This window comes from Ovis aries, chromosome 1 (assembly GCF_016772045.2).
Source record: "Ovis aries strain OAR_USU_Benz2616 breed Rambouillet chromosome 1, ARS-UI_Ramb_v3.0, whole genome shotgun sequence".
In the NCBI taxonomy this organism is placed as follows: Eukaryota; Metazoa; Chordata; class Mammalia; order Artiodactyla; family Bovidae; genus Ovis; species Ovis aries.
Genome location: NC_056054.1, coordinates 262,324,518 through 262,336,584, shown reverse-complemented (window position 1 = coordinate 262,336,584; position 12,067 = coordinate 262,324,518). Strand labels below are relative to the sequence as shown.

The 12,067-nt window shown below is 43.9% G+C and overlaps 1 protein-coding gene across 1 annotated transcript in view; it reads right to left on the bottom strand.

Moving 5' to 3' along the window:
- Positions 1-886: 886 nt before the first annotated feature.
- MX2 (MX dynamin like GTPase 2) overlaps positions 887-12,067 on the bottom strand; it is a gene marked incomplete at its 5' end in the record, with an annotated part of 32,625 nt that continues 21,444 nt past the window's right edge. Inside the window, 7 exon segments of the mRNA NM_001078652.1 lie at positions 887-1,304; positions 4,830-5,065; positions 6,697-6,951; positions 8,013-8,089; positions 9,686-9,844; positions 10,986-11,127; positions 11,348-11,470. Coding sequence (NP_001072120.1) covers positions 1,298-1,304; positions 4,830-5,065; positions 6,697-6,951; positions 8,013-8,089; positions 9,686-9,844; positions 10,986-11,127; positions 11,348-11,470 — 999 coding nt within the window. The 3' untranslated portion in view covers positions 887-1,297.

Below are 12,067 nucleotides of genomic sequence, written 5' to 3'. Positions count from 1 at the left end.
GATAAGCAGGGTGGTCTCAGAGTTGGGGAAAGGTGATGGAGATGGAGGAAAAAGGTGAGGTCATTGGCATTATGCACAGGCACATCTGGGTTGCATACATGGACTAAAAAATTATTTAGAGCCTAAAAGTTGAGTTTCATTTTATTCAGCAGGAATTTTTAGGACTTAAAGCCCAGGAGGCAGGATCTCAAGTAAACCTGAGAGAACTGCTCTGAGGAGGCAATGGGGGGAGCCAGGATATATAGAAGTTTTTGCAGCAAAGGGCAGGTATTTGGAGTATCAAAAGATTACTGCTACTAAAAGAAAACTAGATATCTCAATTTAAGGAGTTTGGCACTTTTCTATGTTTGGGAAGATGCAAGAGTCTGGGCTCACTGAAATCTTATTTCTTTGATATGCACCTCACCTATCTGGGGCCAGGATTCTTTGTTTTCACATCCTGTTTCCTCAGGGCTCAATTAGGGTGTAGCTGTAGTCTGATGGCTGCTAGGCAGATATTCTTTTCCTTCATGAGTTCCCTCGGGGACACCGGCTCACCATCAGCTGTGGCTGCAGTCATTGATGACTGTGACATCACCATTTACTGATACGGCAGAAAATATGCCATGTATCACTGGTTTTCGTGTGGACTTCTTGGGTGACTCAGATGGTAAAGAATCCGGCTGCAATGTGGGAGACCCAGGTTCCATCCCAGGGTTGAGAAGATCCCCTGGAGAAGGAAGTGGAAACCCACTCCAGTATTCTTGCCTGGAGAATTCCATGGACAGAGGAGGAATGGGGTGTACAGTTTCAACTTGGTTATAATGTAACCACCAGGTGGCATTTCTGAGGCCTCCAAGTCCTTTATGTCTGAGCGCAGGAAAGAATTCAGCAAGAGGCAATGTGACAGATATGAAGTGATTTATTAGAATATGAAGTTTATATGACTTATAAGCAGGCAGGTAAGAGGGTGCTGCACCTAAAGAAATTAGTGGGCTCCAGTTTCATAATCAAAGGAAAAGTAGAGAGGGTCAAAAGACGACCTTCATCCTCTTTCTTGAACAGACGTCACACTTCCATCATCAGCTCCACTTCAGGCAGGCGAGTTTTCTTGTGCCTACATGGTCAAGCCTGGACTGTCATGTACAACAGAAACGAGCAAAAAGGTGGTTCAGTTCAGTTCAGTCGCTCAGTCATGTCCGACTCTTTGCGACCCCATGAATCGCAGCACGCCAGGCCTCCCTGTCCATCACCAACTCCCGGAGTTCACTCAGACTCACGTCCATCGAGTCCGTGATGCCATCCAGCCATCTCATCCTCATATGCTAAAAATAGAAAATCAGCTTAGGTTTTAGTATAATGTCACCTTTTCCATATATATATTAGTGGGTGCAGAGGATGGTATCCTAGGAATCATTAACTTACTGAGCTCACTGGGGAGGATGTGAGTCTCGTATTTTTGTTTGGGTCATGTTTCATGTTTTTGTTGCTAAGTGAGCCGGCTTGGTTTTGAGGTTTAGAAAACCACTTGAGTGCTATCTTGAGTGATCATTCACTTACAAGGGTCTCCCATACTTTTTCTTTACTTACAATCCCTTAGTGGGATTAACTATTTAATCACCTACTTCTTCTCTTTACTCTGTCCCTACCAAATAAAGTCTCCCTTTTTTGTCCCCACTTTTAACTTAAGACTGTAAAGAAAAAGAATTGTTCCTGACATTCCAGTTCTACAAGGATCAAACCATTGGGCACCACCATTGCCCACCCACAGTGTACCTGAGGGGAATGCAGAAGGGGGAAAACAAGGAGGACTCTGTGCTTGGATACACCAGCCCTTAGACACCAATCGTGAAGATGGACACTAAGGAAAAGTTTCAATGGCCGCAGATTCTTGCATCTTCTCCTATTTAGAAAAGCACTGAAATCATTAACTTGAGATATCTGTTCTTTGTGACCAGCAGTAATTGTTTTATGCTTGACCACAAGTTTTTCTTGGGCTTCTCTGGTGTCTCAGACACTAAAGAATCTGTCTGCCAATGCAGGAGAGCCAGGTTTGATCCCTGGGTCAGGAAGATCCCCTGGAGGAGGAAATGGCTACCCACTCCAGTACTCTTGCCTGGGAAATCCCGTGGACAGAGAAGCCTGATGGGCTCCAGTCCAGGGAGTTGTGAAGAGTTGGGCATGATGGAGCATGCACGCACACACATGATTTTCCTAGCAAAAAATGTTCACAAATATCCTGGCTTCTCTGTTTTCTCTTTGGAGCAGCTTCTCAGTGCAAGCTGAGCCTTCTTTTTCTTTTTTTCATCCCACTAGGAAGCTTCCCCACTCCTCTGCCTATCCTTGAGTTTCTGCCAAAATGTAAGCAATGGTGGCGACCCACTTGCTACAGGCAGCTGTAAATGAGTAACTATGCTTGTCCTTGTGGACTAAGAATGCCTCCAGAAGGACCCAACCTTGCCCACACCTGGATTTCAGACTTCTGGCATCCAGAACTGTGAGAGAACAAAATTCTGTTGTTTTAAGCCACCCAGGTTTTGGTGCCTTGTGTTGCAGTCCCCGGAAACTCATACACTTGATACTAAGCATCTTCCCTAGATGTCTCACACCTAAGTTTTGGGGTCAGTCCTGAGGTGGTAAGTGAGAAAGCTTGGTTGAGGCTGTGTGCATGTACACACAGGTGTGAATGCATGTGTACACATGTGTGAAATGTACAAAGTATTTAGGGGCAGATTTGACTATACAAGGTATGACACAAATGATAACATCAGATTTCATTTTTCTCAGATTCCATTGTCCACAACTGCATTCATACTGGGAAGGGATTTGATTCTTCTATTTTCTTTAGTTCTGCTACTGTTTGTACCTGTGACCCAATTTATAAAATGAGGTGGAAAAGCCAAAAATAAGAAAAGTATGATACCTAAAGTGAGACCAATGTTTGTCTCGTAAAGTTTCTCATAATCTTCAATTTTGATATTACACTTCTATAAAATCAGAGTAAATTTGTAAGACATGGATTCCTACTTGTGCTACTTTTATTTAACATAGTATTGGAAGTTCTAGACAGAGTAGTTAGGCCAGATTTGGAAATAAAAGGCATCCAAGTCAGAAATGGAGAATCGAAATAATTTTGCTTCACAGATGATATGACCTTGTGTGTATTAGAAAAACCATAAATATACCACAAAACTAATATAACTAAGAATGAATTCAACAAAGTAGCAAGATATAAAACCAACACATAAAAATGATATATGTAAATTTACATATATGTAAATCATCAGTGAATGATTTGAAAAAGAAATTAACAATTCCATTTACAAAAAGAACAAAATACTTGGTAACTAAGGGACTGAAAAACTTGTACACAGAAAACTATAAAATATTGCTTAAAGAAATTAAAGAAGACACAAATAAATTTCAATCCTATGTTCATGGATTTAAAGACTTAATATTGTTAAGATGCAAGTACTACCCAAAGCAACCTACGGATTCATTACACTTTCTATCAAAATCCCAATGATCTTTTTTTTTTTTTTTTTGCAAAGATAGGACAACTTATCCTAAAATTCATAGGGAATTTCAAGGAAACCTGAACAGCCAAAACTCATGGGGAAAAGGAACAAAGCTGGAGGACTCAGAGTTCCTGATTTCAAAACTTACAAGAAGTCTGCAATTATCAAAACAGTATGATAATGTCATAAAGACAGTCATCTAGACCAATGGAATAGAACAGAAAGCCCAGAAACAAGTCCTTGCATATATGGTCAAGTGGTTTTTGACAAGGGAACCAAGATCAGTAGGGAAAGAACAGTCATTTCAAAAATGGTGCTAGGAAAACTGAATATCCATATGCAAAAGGATGCTTATCTAACATCATATACAAAAATTGTCAAAAAAATATCAAAGAACTAAATGTATGAATTGACTGGAAGAGTCTTAGAGCTGAGGGCTTCTCTACAGACCTAGAGGCAAAGAAAGATTAGAGGGAAAAATTGCTGGCAGTTTTGAATACCTGCTTTGGGACACATAGTTTGTAAAAATGGTTTCACTTAACCCTCTTAAAATTGCTGTGAAGTCATTAGCTTAGTTTGAGGAAGAAAATAAAATTATCCATAATCCCTCAATCTAGAGATGGCCACTGTCGTGAAGCTCTATATTTTTTTTTAAAAAGTTTTTCATTATTAAGTTTCTCTTTAAGACTTAATACAGCAATGGAGCTCACTGCATTCAGAAAAACTAAATTAAAAATGGTATCACTCAGCCAGTTTCCTCTAGGGGGGCTGGGAAACACCATCACAGCAAATGATGGGAAGCAAGTGGTACGACTGAATTTATAAGAAAAGGACCCGCTAAGGGACACCATTCCGAACAACCAAACTGGATTTAAGCCACAGCCTCAAGTGTTCCCCATCATTCATTTGTGCAATGAGATATTTATTAAGTGAACTACTATGCTCCAGAGGCCACTCGAGATTCTGGAAATACAAAAGAACAAGAAGTGACCTTTCGTCTCTGAGGTCTCCTAATCTAATGGGGAGGGGTGACAAGTGAACAAAGAATGACAGTAGTATTTAAGAATATTGTAACTGGGGGCTACGGGGCCCAAGGACTGGAAAGACCCCTCTTCACAGAGGACAGGGAAGACCTCCCGGAGGAAGTGACAGCTCTGAACAGCTCAGGACTTCAGGTATAAACTCTTGTTCTGAGTGCAGTACAGTAGAGATGGATGCAGACGACAGCAGAAAGGTCTGGCCCCAAACAAGAGGCCAATTCCTGGACCACCCCCCTTAATGATCACGCACGTAAGCAAAACCCAGAAGTACTGCTGTTCCTTTGGCATTTACCCTTTGAAATGGGGGAATTCGTAGAGAGCTTGCTGTGCCTGCGTCAGCCGAAAAATCTTCTCCTTCAGGAATTTCCTCTTGGTAGCTGTATCGCTCTGCTCCTGAAGCAGCCAGGAATAGTGCTGCGTCTCCTGCAGAAGCTGCATCATGGCTTTCTGCACCTTATCACCATTCTCTTGGAGCATAAAATACTGAATGATGAACGGGATCTGATTGGCGAGCCGTTTGCTGGTTTCCTGGAAGAGGGGGTAAGAGGGGTCAGCTGGAGGGGTCTATGGTTACAGGGACAAGTTCCTTGGATCCATGCTAAGTCCTGGGGTCCTGTCCACTTCCACTCAGTGGTCACTACCAACCAAGGGAAGGATCTATTTGGGTTGCCCCATTTTCACTACCCAGGTATTCCCTCTGACACTAAGATCCACCTGAAGGCTAGCAGAACCAGCCACCTTCTGGACATACCAGCCTTCCTGGAAGGGATCTCTTCCTCATTTCCTCTCTCCTCCCTGGAGGGACCTCCTGGCAGTGAACCCCGAGTCTCTTCTGGGAGATGATTGGGACATATTTCAATGCTTATTTCATTTACTCCTTTCATTAGCATCTCCAGTTTGCCTGACAGCTGGACCCCACATCTGGGTCACTCTACTTTCTATCCTAATCAAGAAAGGGCTTCAGGAGTTGGGTAGTTTAAAAGTTACCTTTTGGGACTTCCTTAGTAGTCCAGTGGCTAAGACTCTGCATTCCCAATGCAGGGAACCTGGGTTCGATCCCTGGTCAGGGAACTAGATCCCATATGTCACAACTAAGATTCCATGCAACCAAATAAATAAATAAAAACTCAACTAAATAAAAAGCTACCTTCTTTTCCATGTACCCTAATACTTTAATCCATGGATGAAGCCTTAGAAACCATGAAGTCAGCTGGGCTGCAAAATTTAGGGACAGGCTTTTCCACTTCCACTTTGTGGGACTTAGTTTGAGTTTGAGGCACTCTGGGTGCCCTCTTAGAACACGCAGGAAAGCTAAAACATAGCCAGTAAAGTTAGTGCTTATGTTTTGCTGTATTCTGATCATAGTAATTTTGGAATTTATGCAGAGAATAAAATATAATGAACTTTGGAGTTGGAATTAATTTTGAGTACTGCTGCTGCTGCTGCTGCTAAGTCACTTCAGTCATGTCTGACTCTGTGCGACCCCATAGACGGCAGCCCACCAGGTTCCCCCGTCCCTGAGATTCTCCAGGCAAGAACATTGGAGCGGGCTGCCATTTCCTTCTCCAACGCATGAAAGTGAAAAGTGAAAGTGAAGTCGCTCAGTCATGTCTGACTCTTAGCAACCCCATGGACTGTAGCCTACCAGGCTCCTCCATCCATGGGATTTTCCAGGCAAGAGTACTGGAGTGGGGTGCCATTGCCTTCTACAATTTTGAGTACATATTCTGCTAAGATGAAAAATCTGATTTGGGGCAAATTAATTAAAAGTGTCTTGATAGGGTTACTGTCCCTGGTGGCTCCGATGGTAAAGAATCTGCCTGTGATGCAGAATCCCTGGGCGGGGAAGATCCCCTGGAGATGGAAATGGCTACACACTCTAGTATTCTTGCCTGGAGAATTCCATGGACAGAGGAGCTTGGCGGGCTATAGTCCATGGGGTCTCAAAGAGTCGGACCTGACTGAGCAACTAACTCTTTCCCTTTCAGTGTTACTGTAAAACTATGATGAGATGATAAATGAGTAGGTTTTCACAGCCTAAAGGGCTTTGTACACAGCAGTGCCCTGTTCTTTGCTCAGCTAAGCAGCTGTCAACCAGGACACCGGCTTTCTGCTCGGTAGGGACCAGAGCATACTGACTTGTATCCCTACATGCTCACCGTGAAATATGCATTCAGGTGGACCCCAATCTCAACGATGGAGGAAACTGAAGACTGATTATTTAAAAAGGGATGCTTCGACTGAGGATTCTCTGAAGCCTTTCCCACGGAATTAAAAATCTCTTCTCGGACTTTGTTCAGAACCACGCCATAAATCTGGTCTTGACAAAAAACCAGCTTCTCCATCCTGAACTGAAGTTGGATCAGATTTGCTGCTTCCGCCATTTGCTTTGTTTTTATGTCTTCGATCTTGTTCTGGTCGAATAAGGAAGAGAAATACATTACTTTTCCTTTTCTTCCCCTGCTGTGTAAACAGCTTAGGAAGTATTATTACTATTACTATAGTACCGTATTACGATGGTGAACACTGAATTAAAAATAATCCGAGGTCAACGAAGGTCTGAGACTTTTCCAGCAATTTTCAGAAGCTCCCACTTTGCCCTCCGCTGTGTCCTCACCTGTTGCATCTTGTGGCTCCCCGCCTTGCACATGCCATGCTCACCCTCTCTCCTGCCTGTTGTGTGTTTGTTAGTATATATGCTGCCGAAGCAAGCACCTGTCTTTCTCTTGGCCCCAACCTGCTTCCTCACACATTACTGCCTTTCTGCTTCCTCAGTTACGGTTTAATCTACATGTTCAAGCCCATCACTCTTGTCTCTGTTGCTGGCTTGAATCCAAGCATTCAAGAATGCATCTGGTGCTAATGAGCACCATGGGATAACAGCTCCATCTCTGTGCTTCCCAGAAATCCTGTGACTCCCGAGTCATGCACATGGTCAAAGGCATCCCAGGAAAGGGAGAGGGGACTCAGTGAAACTGGGTTACAGGTTGACTTTTGAGTTTCACAGGGATTTGTGTGCACTGAAGGCAGAGAAGAGAGAAAGTGAGAGCTTCACAACGGCAGGTTCTTCATTGGAGTGTATGTGGCCACAAACACGTATGTGACAACCCACTCCCCTTGCAGATTGGGGCCCTGAGAGCAGAAATGGGCTGTACATCACTTCCTAAGAGGAGTTTTATGGGAGGACACAGATCCTGGCTTCTGATGCGGCTAGGAGAAGAGGGTACAGATGGTGGAGGGAAGGGGCTAGCTGGGAGCCAGGTAGCTGCACCCAGACCTCTGTTCATCCCAGGATGCTACAGGGGACAGAGGCCCTTGAACTTTCCTGGCCCCAGAACAGCCAATGCTTGCAGCAGGTAAGAATACTGGAGTGAGTTGCCATCTCCTTCTCCAGAGGATCTTCCCAGACAGGGATCAAACCCACGTCTCCTGCACTGGCAGGCAGACTATAAGCAAGCAAACTGTGGGCGCTTACCTGGACTGTTTGATGCAGATTGCAAAATTCAGCAAAATGCTTTTTGGCTGTGTCCTTGAAAGTTTGCCAGATAATTTCTGATCAAGGAAAGAAGGAAACATCAGCAAAATGCAAGCAGGAATGAAATGGGTTAAAGACACAGGAGGCCAAATCATGATACACTGGCCCCATTCTGGTGCTGACTCTTCAGATCACAGACGAAGAGAGAAGGAGAGACGGCACATAATACCGTGGAGACACCAAATCCACCCCCATCCTAAGCAGACCCTGTCAACTTCTGGTCCTTTCCTGGGTGTGCATTCTCGGCAGGATTGCTGCTGCTGTTTAGTCGCTCGGTCGTGTCCAACTCTTTTGCGACCCCATGGATGGTAGCCTTCCAGGCTCTTCTGTCCATGGGATTCTCCAGGGAAGAATACTGGAGTGCATTGTCATTTCCTCCTCCAGGGGATCTTCCTGACCCAGGGGGGTCAAACCCATGACATCTGTGCCTCCTGCATTGGCAAGCTTCTTCTTTACCACTAGTGCCACCTGCGAGCCCCTCTCTGCAGGGTTAGCAGCTAATTATTCCACACACCGCGTCATCCAGGCTTAGGTAAGAGGTACATAAAGCTGATACACACTCTCAGTTCAGTTCAGTTCAGTCACTCAGTCATGTCCGACTCTTTACGACCTCATGGACTGCAGCACACCAGGCCTCCCTGTCCATCACCAACTCCCAGAGTCTGCTCAAACTCATGTCCATCAAGTCAGTAATGCCATCCAACCATCTCATCCTCTGTCATCCCCTTCTCTTCTTGCCTTCAATCTTTCCCAGCATCAGGGTCTTTTCCAAAGAGTCCATTCTTTGCATCAGGTGGCCAAAGGACTGGAGTTTCAGCTATAGTATCAGTCCTTCCAATGGATATGCAGGACTGATTTCCTTTAGGATTGACTGGTTGAATCTCCTTGCAGTCCAAGGGACTCGTAAGAGTCTTCTCCAACACCACAGTTCAAAAGCTTCAATTGTTCAGCACTCAGCTTTCTTTATAGTCCAACTCTCACATCCATACACGACTACTGGAAAAACCATAGCTTTGACTAGACGGACCTTTGTTAGTAAAGTAATGTCTCTGCTTTTTATACACTGTCTAGGTTGGTCATAACTTTTCTTCCAAGGAGCAAGCATCTTTTAATTTCATGGCTGAAGTCACCATCTGCAGTGATTTTGGAGCCCCCCAAAATAAAGTCTGTCACTGTTTCCGTTGTTTCCTCACCTATTTGCCATAAAATGATGGGACCAGATGTCATGATATTAGTTTTCTGAATATTGAGTTTTAAGCCAAGTTTTTCACTCTCCTCTTTCACTTTCATCAAGAGGCTCTTTAGTTATTTTTCACCTTCTGCCATAAGGGTGGTGTCATCTGTGTATGTGAGGTTATTGATATTTCTCCCAGCAATCTTGACTCCAGCTTATGCTTCATCCAGCCTGGCATTTCACATGATATACTCTGCATATAAATTAAATAAGCAGGGTGACAATATACAGCCTTGACAACACTCTCCCCCTCGCCCTAAGTGGACAAACATCTGCAGGCTGTGTTTGATACTTCCATTCCAATCTCTCCCTCCAAGCACTGAGACCTATGGGAGGTACAAGGGTAACAATCTGAAAGGTTTTTTTGAGAGTTCCTCACCCATGGCCTTCTGGAGCATCTTGAGTGCTGGGTCTATCAGTTGTCCCAGGTAATGCTTCACGACAGTCTCAAACGTCTTGTAATTAACAAATCCGAGAAGTTCTTTGCCTCGATACTTCGTTTCATATTTTGAGACTTCTTCGTTAAGGATACTTTTAACTGCAACAAAAACAAACCACCAGGATAAATTCTAATAATTTCACAGACAGTTTAAAGATAGGGATTTTTTTCAAGTCTTGCTTACCTAACGAATCCTATGACAATGTTTCTAAATAGAATTTCTTTTAATTCTGAAAATAATTATTTGTGGCCTGATAATACACAGAAATATTGACTGTTAAGACACAGAAATCTTTTCCTACTTCAATGTGTTTCAGTTCAGAGTCATCATGCCAGGAGAGAAGCTGAGTGTTTATAATTGGTAGGAAAAAAAAAAATCTGATTAAATGAAAATAGAAACAAAAAATTCTTGTGGCCCTTACAGCTCTTCTTCTAAGACTACATATAGCTGGAAGGCTCTTAACATGGAAGGAATAGTGCTGCTTTTATTCAGTGTTAAAACAGAGCTTCCTCGGTGGGTCAGTGGTTAAGAATCCACCTTGCAATGCAGGGGACACTAGTTCGATCCTTGGTCCAGGTAGATCCCACATGCTGCAAGGCAACTAAGCCCATGCACCACAACCACTGAGCCCATGCCCTAGGGCCCACGAGTCACAACTGCTGAGCCCACACGCAGCAATTACTGAAGCCCGAGTGTCCTAGCGTCTATACTCCACAACAAAAGAAGCCCCAGCTCTGCAACTAGAGAAAGCTTATGTGCAGCAATGAAGGCCCAGTGCTGCCAAAAATAATAAATAAATATGTATTTTAAAGTGTCAAAGCAAAGATACACACGCATATACACGCTGCAACGCCACACGGGCACACACCCTATTGGCCTTTGGGCTGGAGCAGATAGAAGTTGGAACTCTGCCAGAAGAAGTAAGGAGTCTGTTGTCAAAGCATAGACCTTTCTGATTTGGATTGGGGGTAAAGAGGAGGAAAGAGACAGGGTAAGTGAAACTGCCGAACCTCAAAACACAGAAGCAAGGAGGTAGTTGGAAGTAGGTGGGTGGAATGGTCTACTATTGAATTGGCGAAGGCCGTGCTCCACAAGAATGGCCGGGAAGCTGTTATAGATACTGAGAGGTCCCTAGTGTGGGCACAGTTGGCTCTTCGCACAAGTTTTATGTGCCAGAAGTAGCTTCTGGTCTTGGCAAACGTGATGCTGCTTTTGGAGAAGCCCTGTCCCAGGACTTACCTTTTTCGATGTTGGTGGAAAGTATGAGTACCCATCTTGTAAACTCCTCTCTGATTCTGTTACATAAGCGAGACTCTGTCTCTATTACGATTTCTTCTCCTTCTATTAACTTTTCAATGTCCTCATTAAATAACTTAATTTTCTGAAAAGATGAGATAAAATCATCAATCTGTGCTGTAATTATATTAAAGAGCAGGGATCTGGATCAGCTGTGCATGGTGGTGTGGGGGCTGGGGCTCCAAGGGGGTGTGATGACCCACCAGCCACCTCATACACCCCCTACCCCCAACCCCTTCCCCACACCAGCCACCGCATGAGAAACGAGGAGGGCAGGGCAACGGGGAGTCCTGGGTAATCCTCACCTCAATGAGGAAGAACATTTTATCCCCTTCATTGCTGGGAATGTCGTCCCCGTACTGCTGCAGCTCCTCTGTTGCCCTCTGGTGTTTCTCTTTTATTTGGTTTTCTAACAAGGGGAGCGATTTCTGAACAAAATAAGAGCAAGCAATGAAAGGCTACAGCTTGATGAACTTTTTTTGTTTTTAAGTCGCTAAGTCCTATCTGACTCTTTTGTGACCCCAGGGACTATAGCCCGCCAGGCGTCTCTGGGATTTCCCAGGCAAGAATACTGGACAGTATTGTCATTTCCTTCTCCAGGGGATCTTCCCTGAACTAAATAAGAGCAAACAATGAAATGCTGCCGCCTGCTGAAATTAGCTGACAGGTATCTTAGGTGTATGGGCAGAGTCCCACTTGAAAGCATTCAGTTTCGATTATCCTGTGACTCTTGTTGAGCACAATTCCTGCTAAGAACTCAAGGAGGACTTGGGATGCAATGTTTGAATGATCTGGTGTTGAGAATTCTGCAGTTCCCGTCATGTGACCAGAGTTGAGAGGGAATCCGGTGGTGACCAGTTTGGGTTTTTTTTGTTTGTTTGACTCAGAGCTTTCGTTGAGATAACAAGCACCTTTGAATATAATGGAAGGTTTCTTTAATGAAATGTTCCCTATAACATTTGAGTGTTATAAACTGATAAATGGTGCTTTGGAAGAGGTTATGCCTTTGTGTCAGTGTCGGCTGG